Source organism: Dermacentor albipictus, chromosome 6 (assembly GCF_038994185.2).
Source record: "Dermacentor albipictus isolate Rhodes 1998 colony chromosome 6, USDA_Dalb.pri_finalv2, whole genome shotgun sequence".
NCBI lineage: Eukaryota > Metazoa > Arthropoda > Arachnida > Ixodida > Ixodidae > Dermacentor > Dermacentor albipictus.
In genome coordinates this window covers 31851330-31867773 of record NC_091826.1, presented here as the reverse complement: position 1 = coordinate 31867773, position 16444 = coordinate 31851330, and the positions used below count along the sequence as shown (strand labels likewise).

Genomic DNA, 16444 nt, shown 5'->3' with positions numbered 1-16444 from the left:
CTGTTTCCTAGTTCTTTCTCTTCACAAATTCAATTTACTTACATGCAGTAGCACGCGATAGATGTAGCGGTGGACATTTCACCTGCTCCATCCGAACTTTTGCAAGGTTTCATGTAGCGTATGGTATATTCTTAGAACGCATAGCTGGAAATAAAGGCAATCGCTCAACTAATTTGTCGACAGAAAAAAAAATGATTTAAAACCCATTAGGCTGAGTTTCTATGAAATATATCTATGAAATAAACATAGGCACTACACCTTCTTTTTATAATCCCGCTCTAACTTGCAATCAAATATTTAATAGGTGTTGTCTTTGGTAGTGGATCACAGTGCACTTCGTAGTACAGCTAATGACGCTGACGTTGTGGGCAGCTGGGTGGCAATAACATCAATTGCAATCCGTTTTTGTCTCCTCTGCAGTGGCACCAACGGCCGTTACCATCTGGAGCTGGCCCACGCAGCAGACTGACGCCCCTTCAGGGTGGATCGGCCTGCCCGGCACAGCTACACAGCGCTTGTCACCGAATAAGACCGCCGCAGCGGATACGGCCATCGGCATTCCTTTGACCGCAGACGGCAAGGTCGCAAAAAGTGAGGCTGTGGCACCTTCCGAAAGCTTCCCCGCGAAGCCCAGGAGCTTCGAGTGCGAAGCCACTGGCAGCCGACCGGCGGCCAACGTCACGTGGTTTATGGACGGCACGGTGGTGGACCCGGCTTTCAGCCGAAGCGTGACCGAGGGCAACGTGACCACGAGCACGCTTCTGCTGCCGGCGTCGTCCCAGTCAGGCAGGCTGCTCGAGTGCCGCGCCACCAACGGCAACCTGCCCGAGAGCCGAGGCGTGCTCAGCCGCTTCCTCAAAGTGGACATGTCGCGTAAGTGAAAAGCCCAAGGGAAAAGTGTGTCTTGGAAAACAGTACCGTCCTTGATATACGTGACAACGTGCACAAATTAACGCGCTATTAGAAAGAAGGAGCACTTCCGTGAACCCGTGTATGACGGTTTGCAAAGCCCCGAAATGTCGAAGACGTAGGCGGCAGCAGTATGGCGGGGATGAAAATGATGATCCATATTGGCATCCCCTGCGATAGAGTGCTCAAGCTAATACGTATTATGCATCCACGTATAGAAGTATATCACTTTGTCTAGCTATCCATCCTCCTTTCTTTCTCCACTAAAACCTCCATTTCTATATTGCAAAGTTAACTATGTTTGTAATGATTCCAGTATTATCAATGTCTTTCCTCATTCTCTTTTTCTTGTTTAGCGCCAATACTCTAAACGCCTGTTGCTTATCTCGACTGATGAACAGTTAATGCTTCCATCAGCTGTGAATGGCATCTCTTCGATAAGGTGGACTTCTCCTACGGGCCTTGTTTGAAGAATACCTTAACATTTCCCTACGATGTGCTGAGTCACTTTCGGAATAGAAGCAGCAACACTGAAAGCACCACCTTGTGCCACGTTCTTGAACCACGACGCATGAGAAACTTCTCTTTTTTCTTTGCTTCTCCTTTTCTGCATATTTGCTCACAGAAAGCAAACACACTTTGCCGGTACAGGATAAAGATTCTATTCCATTGATATTCTCTTTTGAGCCTCGTCAGGGATACTATAGGCAACCGTCTGCGCCATCACCCCGATTGACTGGCAGGAACCGTGGCTGGTGCACTTAGATTGAAATTCCTGTTGAAACAGTCCTAGGCAGGCAAAAATTTCCGATTCCTGTCTGCCACGTCTGGGACACTAAACCACATAATTTTTTATTCTGTAAATTCAGGATTCGGATATTTCGAACAGAGAGAGCGAGAGAGAGAAGAAAGGATAAAGTCAGGCATGTCACGGGAGAACTCGGTTTCCTCATTACACTGGGGATCGGAGGAAAGAGAGCAAAACTACGATATCGGGATCGTGCTGATGAACACCGGATTAATTTTGACTAAGCGGGGTTCTTTGACACGCACCGAAAGTCCGGCACGCGAGCGTTTTCTTATTCCGCTCCCATCAAAATGCGACCGGTGCGAGCGGGATCGAATCTGCGAGTTCATGCTCAGCAGTGCATCACCCTGTTCGCTGAGCTACGAGGGCGAGCCGTAATTTCAAATTTATGTAATGCCATACTTATTACCCACCTGTATGGGTGATCTAGAAAACCGGACATCGCCCTCCCTTCATGTTTACACTTTCTCGCGTTTCTTCTTCGTAGCACCCACGATTCTTCCGCAGAAGGGATACAGTACCAGTTTGATGTCATACCTTCGAAATTCAATGCTATACATCTCGGTTACCCAACGAGATAGAATCAATCAACGTACTTCAACTGACCAAACGCAATGTCATGCAGACAAGACGGAGGTGAGCATCCGGCTCGGCGCGGGTCTCAACGCCAGCCGCATCGTCGAAGGTGCGGACGTGTACATGGAGTGCTCGGTGCTTGCTGCCTCCAAGGTCACAGAGGTCACCTGGCGTCGCGACGGGACAGAAATCAAGGGGTTCGCCAGCGGCGAAGGATCGTCGGACGCTCTGGTCACCTCTCGCTACCTGGTCATCCGAGGGGTGACCGTCGACCAGACCGGACGGTACACCTGCACGGCCAACACTGCTGACGGAGAGAGCGTGGAGAGCACCCCGCTGGAGGTCCGCGTCAGACGTGAGTGCACAGAGGTTTTGAGCCGTAGGCACAATACCTCGAGCGTGGTATTATTCTCGCGTAAAGTAACGTTCGATGTGGGCCATTGTCGTGGCACCTGCCTCGTTTATCGTGCCTATCGCGCCCATTCTGTCAAATGATATTTGGTGACCATGTGATTCGTCACCCGCTACCAGCGTCGCTAAGCACGCTTCACGCGCCCAACGTAGAAACTGACAAGGAAAGCAACACGAAAGAAAAATGGTGTTGTTATGCCAAGTTGATGATGCGATCTTGTTGCGTTTGCTGTATCAGGTATATGAACAATTGGACCCTTTCGCTTAGTTGGCCCGAATAAGCATATTAAAGGCATAATTTGCCTGCGCGAGTGGTAGGTTTCGCTTTTCTCACTCTCTCGTCCTTGCAATGTAGTTTTCGTCTACTCAGATCTTGCTCGCCAGAATTTACGCACCGAACTGCCCTGTAGGAGGAACTCTAACTTCTTCAAGTGCAGTATTTCGCTTTTGTTTCGGGCCTTCTTTTATTTTTTGAATGACAAATAAAAACACTTGGTCAGGCGTGGCACGCACCCCAGTACTGACGAATGGAAAAATGCTGCGACCTAAGACAAGTACTGAGAGAACGGGTGTCCAGGTCAATTTTCGCAAAAGAATGCCTGGCTCAGAGCGGCCTCGCTTCTCCGCCTACATGCGCACAGTGCGCTGAAGTGATCTAGAAAAGCTGAGTGCAACATCCGTACACGTGCTTTATGTCAACGGGGAGCCTTTACCGAATGTGCACCTTCGTGGTTCCTCAAGGCCTAAGCACGTCACTGGAACTTTGAGTTCGAACCTTCGTTCCATGCGATTCCACCGCTTTGCATTGCGACAGAGATGTCAAGTCCGGAGAGACTACGGAAACTTATGCTCTAAATCAACATGAAGATAAATGCGTAAGCCAAATTTTCATGACACTATAGGATAGCGAAATGACGCATTTAGAGCGCCGGTGGTCATTGTTCATGACGAGCAGCTGTAAAGGGGCGTGGAGCATGCCTAAAGCAGAGGCCTGCTCTTGTATAAAAGTTGTTTCGTCGATGAAAAAAGAGAAAGAAAACAAGCGGTTAGCTAATGCTTGCTTGCTTATCGTTTTTTGTGTCCTTCCCTCTTTCTTTCCCTCTTCGCCTTCCCCCAATGCCGAGTAGCTGGCTAGAGGAATATACCTCAGGCCGACCTCTCGGCATTTCGTGTCATTAAACTTCTCTCTCTCTCTTGTGTCCTTTTTGCAGTGTAGTTTGCGCCGCGATATGAAAAGTGAATGCGTATCCAAGCATCCGAGTTCAACGTATTTCTAAGCCTAACATGCTTCTCTGGCTGTGTATCGCTGCAGACGCGCCCCGGTGCGGCGTACGACGCGAAACGCTCCTAGCGGTGCGGCCCAACGAGCCACTGAACGTGACATGCGACGTGAGCGCGGATCCCAGCGAAGGACTGCGCTTCTTTTGGATCGCCGAGGACGACACCGGGAAGAGGCGTCACGTGACGAGGAGAGGGGGCGCCACCGGATCCGAGGAGGCGGACTTCGAAGAGCGGCCACCGGAAGTGCAGGACTCGAACCGACTCGAAGTGCGGGTCGACGCGTCCCTGTTTCACGCGACGCTCCTCTGCTGGGCGAGGAATAGCGTGGGAACGCAGAGGGAGCCTTGCAGACACCGGTTCCAGTTGAGGCGTAAGATTTTATTGAGTCGAATTGAATCAATCTCTACTCAGCATCTTCGATGTTTGCCAATTAGGCATCATGTGTCGGGCAAGAAAGCACAGTCTCTCAGCTGCTAGTCACTGCATGCCTAAAGAAAAGTATTTAACCTCATAGACTTGGAAGGATTGGGTGCGATGCTCAAAGGGCAACACCTCAGCTACTGGCGACTGGAAGATTACATTGTCCTGCTCAGCAACACCCTGAATGTATTGAAACAGATGAATGAGGACGTTAACCGATAAGTCTATAACAGGCATGAAAAAAAAAACCATCTGAACTGCTGAGGTAATGTTAGTAGGCTGGTAGGAGAATAAGAATTTGAAATTGATAGTCATTGTCTGGATTCCAAGAAGCTATGCAATAATAAATCCGGATGTTTTGTTTCAAGTTCACAGAATTTTTAAATAACTACCCGTTGCATTTAGCACAAATAAATTGACTGACCTGGAATACTGGAACAGGTATACATTATTCACACTGAAAATAAATACGCATAATTGCCTAAATATCAAATTTTCACTAACTAAACTTTAATCTAACTGCTTTAACGCACACATTGCAGTACACGAATCGAAGCCGGTGATTTCGCAAGGCACATTCCTTGGAAATAATTTCAAAACTAGCACCAGTTTCGGGATAAGCGCACTCAAAGGTACCGTAAAAATTAAATATGGTTCGGTTTACTTTTTTTACCAAAATGCCTGTTTATGGCTTAAAGCTCGAAAGTTACTAGAACGCCAAGGCATTTCATTCCAAACCTGCACACCTCGTAACTAGTGTCATCCTGGGTATTAGTTCGAAGTGGATATGTCTTTAATAGTTACCAAATGCAACTTCTAAATTGCAATAAGCGGCGTAATGTAATAAGTTTAAACGTTAATTAGCCAAAACTAGTTAATTACTCAAATATTCGCTTGAATTTTTTTTTATCTTGCAAATAATGTCAACAGCTGAGATTGTTGTACTTGAAGAAATAGAATTATGCTACATGTCACGGGGCAGGTTTAAAATTTCTGTTACCGTAAGAGCAGAACACCCCGTACAGATATAGACGAAGTATTGAGAAGCATCTCCATCAAATGCAGATTTCCGGAGTAAGAGGTCCGGCGCAACTCATTAGGTGCATACAACCAGCGCTAGCCTACGGAGCTGTAACATGGGGGACAGAAAAAAAAAAGCTTCGGAAGCTAAAGGTCGTGGTCCGACACAAGGATAAGGGTAGTGCAATGATCGGTGTGGATTGGAAAGCAAACTTAAGTAGTTGATATTAAATTTAAAGAAGTCAAGTTCGGAAAGTCATTTAATGCACAGAAGAGCTAGCCAGGGGTCCAATAGCGCGACAGAATGGACGCCAAGCAAATGGCCAGTGCAGGTGAGAACGGCATAATTATTAAGCGGCGAGATGGAAACCGAATATCAGCTGGAATAATAGGAGGGGTCGGCAAAGGAAAGCAAGTGTATTCAAGAACACCGTTTGGTGAATGCTACGCGTACTGTTGTGGACATAGGATATGATGACGCTAATGAGGAGGGCATCATGATGATGACATAATGTCGCCATCATTCATGTTGTGGAAAAGAGGACACTAAAAGTCTACTCTTTGCCACGACATGGAGGATGTCGTCTTCATCAGTGTCATCCAATTCTATGTCTACATCAGTACGCGTGGCACTCACCAGTTGATTTGTTAATGTTTGTTTTCAACAAACATCAAGCTAGATCAGTAGGTTCGAGTGACAGCATTCTGGCTGTGGGTGATGGCTTGGCAACGCAGTGAGTGTGCAGTATAAGGACAGACGCTTAACAATGAGGGACCGTTGAAACTAGCACACCATTACCTCACGCGATGTAATGGCATTTGAAAACTTCGGCTCAACACTGGGCGATTCCTTAGCAAAGACGAACAATCACACTGCAGTCATTGGGGACGAACAAGCACGCAGTAGGTTCTAGGAGCTGTTTCACTTGCGGAAATACGCAAACATGTCGCGAAAGTCGTGATATCTCACTTGCGTTAGTGACCCCGCGCTCTTTTTGCAGCAAAGTTCGAGATAGCTTTGTTACGACCACAGGACTACTGTTCTACTTTTATGGCTGCTTTTCTGGCTGCTGACTGCATTTGCAGAAAAACGAAAACAGATTATTGAAATACAAGGAATACTATACAGCTGAGAGATGGCAAGCCGCGCACCTCAGCGAGGCCCCCGAAGACCAGGAGTGGGCCGTCCAGCGGGCCAGGGCCACTGCCGAGGATCCCGGAATGTTTTCCTCGGGCGATGCACCTCTGGCAGCCTAGCCCAGGGCACCAACAGCAATAAGCGTTGGACAAATAAAGTTTATACCTCTCTTATCCTATGCAGCCGCTTAGTACTTACGTAATATCTAGCTTCGTACTTCCTTGTGAAGATTAGAGTCTCGAGTGAGGTGTCACGAGTTATGCTCGGCACCATTTCTGGTGCAAAAAAAAACAAAGCATCCCACAGCGATAAAGATTTTGGCGTGCCGTTGTGATAAGCAATCTACCGTTGCTTATCTACTCATGTCGCAGGCGAGCGAGCGTCCAGCCTTGAATGCGTGGTGGGCAACTACACGGATACGTCCTTCTCGGTCACGTGTGCGTCGCGCCGACGCGGTCATGCCAGGAGCGGCGGCGACGACCACGGAACCGCGAAGTCCCGGTTGCGCATCGAGCTGTTCGATGCGACGGCCGGTAACCGGTCGGTGCGGGGCTTCTGGGTCGCGACCCAGTCTGGCAGCGCGACCGGCGCCGGCGGTGACCCGCAGTTCCTGACGGGTCTCAAACCGGCCACGGACTACCTGGTGGTGGCGCGGCTAGAACCGGAAGCGAACGTGTTCGCCACCTACGTAAGGACCCTGGCGCCTGCCCAGACTATCAGAGAACGGGAAGGTATGCGAGATTCATTCATCATTTACCTAACAAAAAATATATTGTGGGAACAGACAAAAGTTCAATTATAGAGTATTGTTGCAAAACAAAAAGTGACAACGTGAGAGAGGTAAAAGAACGGAAGATGGCCGGTAATGGATCTTGATCAAAAAACTAAGTGCCCTTCAACTCTGTGAAGGATGACCAGAGAATCTGTGTATGCGGACCCCTCAATGGCGAACTGCACCTCCGCCGCAGGTCGGACTGTCATTGCACTATCTTCGGGATCAGCCCACGTTAGAAAAATTATTGGTGTACGCGTGGACGCGATCCGCCAGATCCTAGCAATAGACAGCTTCACTGTAAAAAAAAGAAATATATTTTGCTACACTACACTGGAGTACGGTGGAATACCATCGCCTCTGGTGATGGTGGTAACGCCACAGTGGGAATTTTAGCACGAAGTGAAGAACACAAAGCAATAAAAACAGTTTAAGTAACACATAATCAATTAGTAAATGCGCCATAGAACATTACCTACATAAAAAGACAGTTAATAGGACATTCAACGATAGTTCAAAAACGAAAATAATGTGAACCATTGTAACACACATACCATATATGCACACATTTAGTTACCTCGGGTAAGACAACGTTTGATAGACATAACACCCTCTATTGTGTTAGCATTCTCTAATGGGCAGTGCGTAGGTTAGGAAGTTCCTGCGTGCGTTTGAATCTTTAGAACTACAGCTTGGAATGAACCCTAAGTCGAATTGTGGCGTCTAAGTAATGCTATATGATTGCAGATTTGGTATGCAGACAGAAAGAAAAAAACAGAAAAGATAGAAAGTTTTAAGAAAGCTGCAAGAGGTCTACCCTAAGAAATGCATCCAGTTTTTGATCTTCCGCTGAGACAGGGATAGTGTCTTACGGTAAACAAAGCGAATACTCAACGCAGCATTGCAGTACAAGGCTCCTACAACATCTGGAAACGAATAGCTAAATAGATAAATAATATATACAACATATTCTCTACGACGTCTGACTGTGCTCGAAAAGTATAACAGAGAATCATAAAAGCCTAAATCTTCTTTTTTGGCGTGATTCCCAATGTGAATGTGAATCCAAACCAACTAGTGATTATGTGCTAGCATCAACTAGCATTCATATTGTCTGTTTTTTTTATCACAGTTCTCTGCAATTATACCCGCTGCGGCACTTCATTATTTTTCACTCTACATTCTGTGCAGAACGCGCCTCGGTGGCGGAAAACACAACCAGGGTGCCTCCCATGATGACTACGATCGCCGTCATCGTTTGCGTCGTTGCGACCGCCACGTTAGGCTTAGCAGCCACCTGCACAGCGCTGTGGTTCAAGTACCACAGGAGACGATCGCGACTGCTGAGAGCCGCCGCGGCTCGGAAGCACGCCGAACACAAGGCGTACCTGGCCGCAGACGCTTCGTGCAGCTGATACTGCGGACACAAGCGGAACGCGTTTGCCATGAGCACTCTCATAGTTTCCTCACGTTCACTCTGTTTGCACCTTAATGTCCTTACCAACAGTGTCGCTGTCGATGGAACATCGCAAGATCGATACGTGCCTTCACTTTCAAATGTGTGCTTCATCACCCTTCTTGACATTGTGCGTCCTTAGATGCGTTAAAATGAAGCTTTACCTCAGGTGCCTCGATCTACATACAGTAAAACCTCGATATAACAAAGTTGAAGAGAGAGCCTGAGTTACTTCGCTATATGCATTATTGCGCGTACTGTGCTAGGAAGCTATATAATGATTTTAATAATAATTTCACTTGCTTCGACTGTCAGGTCCATTATTTCGTTATATCCAACTTCGTTATAACGAGGCTTCACTTTACATGGGGAGGAAGAAATCGTTTTTCTTGGCGAACACAACGTATATCTTGATGAGGTGCGTTGCATTTATATATAAGAGTCATGCATATTGACTGCTTGGAGTGAAATTGTTATTTGGGTTATCATTCTTTATACAAAAAACCTTGAATAGTGCAAAATAAATAAAAAATCAAAGGTCTGCTCTATTAGACTTCGTGTTCTAAATGATCGATAAAAAAGATATCAGAGTTCGGACAACTGAACCCATTCAGAGATGTAAAATGAACAGAACCGTTGTATTGTGCAACGCTCTGTAGTATATACCACTAATTTGCCGGTAGAGATTTTTCAAACCGTCGTAAGCATGGCAACAACATCACGCAAACTGCAAACCTATGTAGAAAATTTACCCGCTTTTGATGTTCCATCAAATGAAGTGTGGAGCAGTGCGATATGCGTATTTTACGCAGAGTTATGGATTTGTAAAAATGTCTCCTTGAGTTTTCTTCCCTACAGTTCATCAGCACTTATTAAAAATGTTCACACCTCGAATCAATGTTATGCTGCAAACAGTAAGTATAACTGCCAATTTCTACTTGACTTCAACAAATTTCTTTGGAATAAATTGTACGGTTGTCTAGGGAAAGAAATTCAGCATTTTACAAATATCTTAATGCGGAAATAGTTCTGCACGAGGTAACGTTTGTTCTAGCAGAGTTCTTAAGCATGGCGATAAACTAACGATGTAAAAAAATAATGCAGAAAAAACATCACTATTTGCATTCAGACGAAGAGTCAAGCTCATCGTCTTACGCCCAGAACTTGATTTGTGCAAAATATTTGTGAATGCTTCGTCATGATTTTATTATCTGAATTTCTCATTGAAAAGTTGCCATTTCGTTTCCGCGTCCCAAGGTTCTCACGTTTCATCGACTAGCTTCGCTACCTTAAGTAGCATCTCAATAACAATTCTCAACCAACTGGGACAATTTAACCGCACATTTATTTTTACCTGTACAAACATGGAATTCATTTCCTTTGGGTGTGGCAAAATATTGCATTATACCTTGCAAAAGAATTTGCTATCCTACTTTTCGAATACCGAATTGCATTTGCTGTCATTAAGTCTATACATACTTTCTGGCTGCATACTTCAAGATTATATTTATCCTAGTCATTGCGGTTAGTGCATTTTGTATATATATCTTTCTGAATAAAATGACTTCTTTCACACGTAGTAATTTTTGTAGGCTGTATATTTGTACGACGTCGCGCGGGTCAAATGGAATTGGTTATACGTAAAATGCGACGGCCATGCCAGTTTTTAGCGCAGATGCGAACAGCCGCGTTTGTGCAGCGTGACAAACTCGGTCATGAAGTGGCGAGGACAGTTACCGACTGCAACCACAACGAACACTGAGACTTTGCGTGTACTGGCTTGGCTGCATAGTTGTTTCTGGCGCGACTAGGCTCGTGGAAGCCGCTGTGTCGGTGGACTGGCACACCGCGGGGACGGGATACTAACCTAACCTGACATGTTCGCGCACCGTTCACCCAAAACCGCTCACAGCGCAGAGTTGGCCTTGTACAGATAACGATTTCCGGCACACCTGCACGAATTGCAGGGACAGTCATCTAACTACGAGTGATGTACTAACGGCAGCTCTCGCGCTCATAGTCCTGACTCTATGGTTTTCACTACGAGAGATAGAGAGAGAGAGAAACCTTTATTAATGACAAAATAATGTGTATGAATCTGTCTATATATATGTACGCTTTGCAATGTATTGTAGTTTTTCCGAGAATAAAACCTGAAGTGAAAACAAGTTTTGTGATCAACGCCTATAGCACTAAACGCCACGAGGAGGCCTAATGTCCACCAGCCCAAGTATTTTTATGCATGTATAATTACTGTCAAGCTGTTCGTATTACATTACATTGTATAACACTAGAGGTTAACCTGCAATGGTAAGCTGTTAAAATGCCTTGTTAATTGTCGCCCTTTTTGTATGCCTTGTATATTGGGGGCTCGGGCGCTTCTCAAGTGAATTGAGTTTCACTTTTTGCCCGAGCATTCCCGCAATGTGCTGATGCAAATAAATTTCAACTTCAACTTCAACTTCAACACAGGGCTTCTGCAGACAAATTTGAATGATCATTTCGGATCCGTTAAATGAACAAAAGAAATTGAATTCTGGGGTATTGCGTGCCGAAACCGCGATACGCTTATAATGCATGCCGCGGTTCAGGGGGGGGGGGGGGGGGGGGATCCGGATTAGCTTGGATCGCCTGGGGTCATTACAAGATTCCGTAACCGTAAAAGCAGAAGTTTGCTTAAGGCGTGTCTCGTTCGCTGGAATGAATGATAAACTGCAAGGGAGAGTGTCGCTACGCACAACAATCTCAACTTTCGAGGGAAATTTCAGAACTTGTTCTTGGGGTTAACTCGACTCACACTAAAAGAAGCAACACTGACATTGGAACAAAGGTCGCAAGAAAAAAAAATTAATTTGCGAGGTCTTCAGTTCCGAAACCACGATGTGATTGTGACGCACACCCTGGGAAGGGGGGGGGGAGGGAGAGGACTTGTGATTCATTTTGGCCTCCTGGAGTTATTTGCCCCAAAATCTAAGCACACGATTATTTTTCAAGGCATGGTCACTGGAGCTTCCTCAATGAAAACCAAGTGGGCATGGTTTTATAATATTAAAGTTGTTCAGATAAGAACTGCGATGCGTAACAGATAAATGCCGAAGTATTTTACTTGAAGAGATAATAAACATATACTGATAATTTGTGATAGCTTATCATTCTTCTTGTACATTCGTATAATCCCAGCGTACGTTAATAAATGATCAGGAGAGCGCCCGGCAAAAGTGACGACTTTATCACACAAAGAATCGGAAATCAAATGCGTTATCAGCTCAGAATACCGTGCATAATTCTGATCTGGTTGAGGAGACAGCTACGGACGTTGCAGTGAGTTAGACAACGGTGTTCTTCAAAAACCGAGGAACTGCACTCGACAGAAGAAGGAGGCATGAGGTAACAGATATGCAACAACCCAAGAGAGCTGCTAGATAAATTATAGGGAAAAACTGGGGCGTCAGTCTTGGACTTGATAAGATACACATTGCTGCTGCCAGCTGGACGTGCCTTAATCTGGCCAGCCATCCGGCTATGGGAACTGCCAGCTCCGGTCTTTATTACGATAGAAAGCCCGAGCTACATATATGTGATACGCTGCGTTTAGTAAGCTCACAAGCGGAGCGCAGTCACATTTTTCTCACCCTCTCTTCAACAGAAGCCTAGTCCTCATTTTTTTTATGCTGCCATATTTTGACATTGAGCAGATTCGCATAGACGGCTGCTTTTGGCCGATAGCTCGCATGGAACAAGAAGGCTCTTTCGACCAGTGAAATTCTTCCTACTGCTACTGTCTATGTTTATTGAAACAGTTCACTGAACTAGCTGAAGTTAGTGAAAATCTGCTCTTGAATTTCTGTTAGAATTACACACTTGCGGATGAAGCCGACTACCAACTGCTCGCACTCGATGGTGGCCGCTCACGTAGGGAACAAATCTTTGGGCTCACTGCTTGTCAGTATCGCAGCCGTCTGGTCCGCCCAACTTCAGTGAGTTTTGAGTACTAAAACTAGCCTGGAACTACGCGAAACCTAAGGTCGGACTACACGTACGCTCGCTAGCGCCCGCTCCCTCAAGTGCGCTCCTCGCTAGACGCCTTGACACGTTGGCACACAGCGCTTGCTACTGAGCTATTGACAGCGCTTCAGAAATGCCCAAGTTGCATGTGGCTACTATCCGTCGGTCGAGCTGGTGTAGGACCAAGCCGGTCCGCTCCACGTAGAACGGCCAGACTGCAACACATGGGCGCAAACGCGTACTCTATCCCTGTTACATACATAGCCAACGTTCTACAATTGCACATAGCGGCGTCTGCGACGTAGCGTGGATACCGCGGCCAGGGCGAAGTGGCGTGGTGAGCCCGCTCTCTGAGCTCGTTGCTGATCGCTGAATACAACTGCGTGCTCTGATTGGTCTCTATGAGTGACGTGACTCCAGACGCGGGGCGAGCCGGTCCGAGCGCCGACATACGGCTAGAAACGGTCGTCTGCTTCCCGAGTTGCGTATCTCTGAGGTGTGTCGTCACGCTATGGTCGGAGCTCTTTACGGTAGGAATCCTTGCAACGCGAGTGCGTAGAGTGACGTCAGTCGGTTACCCCACGTGCGTGCGATGCCGGAGCACTGACACGAGTGAACGTGCAGACGACGTTTCATTCGGTCCTCGGAAATCGTGCGATTGCCGTAAAGATGGGTGCGCAATGAAATCTGCGACTTGCCATTCGATGCGAGAAAAGACAGCCACGCATAGCTATCTAGTTCACTGAAGCACAGCAGAGGGATAACGCCCCGTGAAAAATCAATTGCGCGAGTAAAGCTGAGGGATAGCCGTCGGAAGTAATGTCGTACACGTGAACATCTAAAATGAAATGCGAACTGCACGTCAGGGTGACGTTCCGTAGGCGGATTGTAGTGGGCACGCCGTGCTTCGCCGTAGCCTTCGCAGTGCAAGGCACCATAGGATGAAAAGCGATATTTGCTTGATAACTGAAACACTCTATTTCAACTTCAAATGCATTTCGCGACATCGAGAAAAAGTGTCTCGGAACCCCTTGAAGCGCGAGATCATAGTATCGTTGTCGAAACGCTGGATCGATGTTTCTGTAATCAATAGATCGGTTAACCAATTACTAATTTATTCTAAGTGACTGATAGCTCAAACTAACATTTCATTGGGTTTTGGTGCGAATGAACTATCTATGGCCAGAAAAAAAAAGAGTGATCAGATTGCTCTTAATTTTAATGATATGCAGTCGTGGTTCTGCGTTCTTGGACTAAGAACCGACGCGTTCAAAACCAACGTTCCTCCTTATGAGTTCGATGGCTCGAAACAAACAGAGCAGATCCGAGGTTTTCCAAAAACAACACTTCGACCAGTGCACATAGCCGGGCTTTTTATGCGAAGCATACTAGCCGCACAACCACGCTATTCCTTGCTGCGCCGCGCGCAGCCGCGTAGCTATCATATGACGTCATAACAGCTGCAAAGCGGACGCTTAAGCTTCGCCTTCAAGAGTGGAACGCGACAGCGTTCCCGTCGACCCGCCGAGGGGTGTAAGACAATGGGCTACGGCGCAGCGACTACGCGCCCCGCATCGGACGCGGTGAGCGTCGAGCAACACAGCGTTCGCCGCGACAACGAAATGTGCGCCGCGACAACGAAATGTGCGCCGCGACAACGAAATGTGCGCCTGAGCAAGCGACGCACGCCTGATCCTTAGAAACAGATCGTTTCTAAGGCTCACCGCGTTCACTAGAGGCGCTTTGTACCGCTTTGAAAAGCCGGTAACACCGGCTTTTCTGCGACACGAGCTCCTTAACGCTGTCGCGTTAAAATAAAGGCTAGTATGCTTCGCATCCTGGGCTTAACCTTAGCTAAGCCACAGCCATGTTTTTTTTAGGCCTTCCGAACAATATAGCTCGTCCTTTCGCACTACAAACGCGAGCGAAGAAGTCTCGTGTGTTTGGGCTTCGTTGCCACACGATGAACAGCGTCCAAGTCAGAGTCAATAACCTCAACAATGGTTCCTATCGTTGAAGTGCTATGTCCACCTTGAATAACGGGAGCGCCTCAATCTCGACATCGATCAGGCGAGAATAATCCTGCAGTGAAGCAACGTTCTTTTAGAACGCCTCTTTTCTTGGGTCCTGTCTCCCCTCCATGTCTTCAAAAAAACATTGACTGTGTGTCGAAAACGTCGACAAAAATTCGTGCCCTATTCAACGCCGAGCTCATTTAGTCTGCCACTGCACTTGAACACAGGGTCAGTCACCACAGTGCCAAGCTTATTACGAAACAGGCTTTCTAGAACCAGTCGCTTAGGAAGCTCTGCATCGGAATGCATAGTGCTGCAGACGATAAAGTGGCTGAGGACAGCAGTAGCGGCTACGACCTTAAGCGAAAACGAAAAAAAATAAGTAGCACAAACCTGTGATAAAAACATGTATGGAATTCAGAAGCAGGTGTCGACAAGCCACAGCTGCAGTTTCCATCCGTGGACGAGGCATTTGTGGCGTCCTTGCGTATACTTGAATTGGCATCACGACGAGCGGATTACGCGTTTACACTTCCACACCGAGTCCCATAAGAACACGCCAATCAACGGGGTCAGGCAACGTCAAGAATTCCACCAAAGTGCGCAGACTGTAACAATGAATGAACGACGCGGCTGCTCCAGACACAGACGCTCATCAGAGGCAGTCGACCAAGTCTAAGCTGCGACGAAAATTCGCACGTGCACAAAGAATGCGTAGAATTCGGCATCGGGTCAATCAGCTGGAACAGCTGCTGCTGCAAAGCGTCGACGGGGCACGGGGGTTAACTTCGCGCACGGCTGTGTAGGTGGCACGACGAATAGGCTACGTGCTTGCATCCGCGAGATGAAGCGAAACAACGTTGACGGGGCACGTCGAGAATTCCATCAAAGTAGGCAGGTATAATTCGTCGTCGCGATAAGTTCAATGCGCAGGCGCACCGCATACTGTGAGACGACGCTAGTCGGAGGCAACCGGTCGCGTCAAGGGTACGACAAAAGATATGTAGCTGGATGGCACGAAATTCGTTTTTTGCTTTAGGGAGAGCCCATTTAGCATTTCCTTGTGGCCCCACCTTTCGGACGCCACGAAGAAAGAAATAGCCGGCATGTAGCCGTTGCGGCGCGGAAATATTAGTAGGGATTTAGAGGCCCTTTAAAACGCATGGACCACTCCCATATGGAGACCAGTACATGTGGAAACACTTGAAGGCTCAGGCAAAACCAGAGAGCATTTGTTGTTTTCACGTAGACGCAAAGCAGGAAGTAAGTACACTAATGTGTATGGTCCTCTACTACATCGATTGAACGCTGTTCCCAGATAAAAAGGTGTCCAAGGATCATTTTTTTTTTCCGTGCGAATAGGTGAATCATTCCATCTGCCGAATCTAGTTTTTAACGTTGTTGAACTCGCATCGCTTTGTCTGCCTACATGCCGATATTTCAAGTAAATCCTCGCTAAGACCTCACGTAGCCGCCGGTAGAATAGATCAAAGGAGTCAGATGCCCGCATAATAAAGTGAAAGAAAAGTTTCCAGCGAATAAATTGTTTTGAGGTGTAGAGTCTCTTCCACAGCACGAAACACGAGCAAAACATCGCAAGCATCTTGGCAATTTCAGAAGCCTCCACCGGTGC

At 46.9% G+C, this 16444-nt stretch overlaps 1 protein-coding gene and 1 long non-coding RNA gene across 2 annotated transcripts in view; one reads left to right on the top strand and one right to left on the bottom strand.

Moving 5' to 3' along the window:
* The window catches only part of LOC139060930 (uncharacterized), a 41241-nt gene extending 25309 nt beyond the window's left edge, over nucleotides 1-15932 (bottom strand). Inside the window, exon 1 of the long non-coding RNA XR_011515112.1 lies at nucleotides 15205-15932. This is a non-coding gene — a long non-coding RNA (uncharacterized lncRNA). The remainder of the gene's footprint in view (nucleotides 1-15204) is intronic.
* LOC139061405 (uncharacterized) lies at nucleotides 690-8750 on the top strand. The gene is made up of 5 exons (XM_070541400.1): nucleotides 690-873; nucleotides 2343-2648; nucleotides 4017-4355; nucleotides 6935-7294; nucleotides 8527-8750. The coding sequence occupies exons 1-5, from the start codon at nucleotides 690-692 to the stop codon at nucleotides 8748-8750; spliced, it is 1413 nt and encodes a 470-aa protein (XP_070397501.1).
* Nucleotides 15933-16444: the final 512 nt, after the last annotated feature.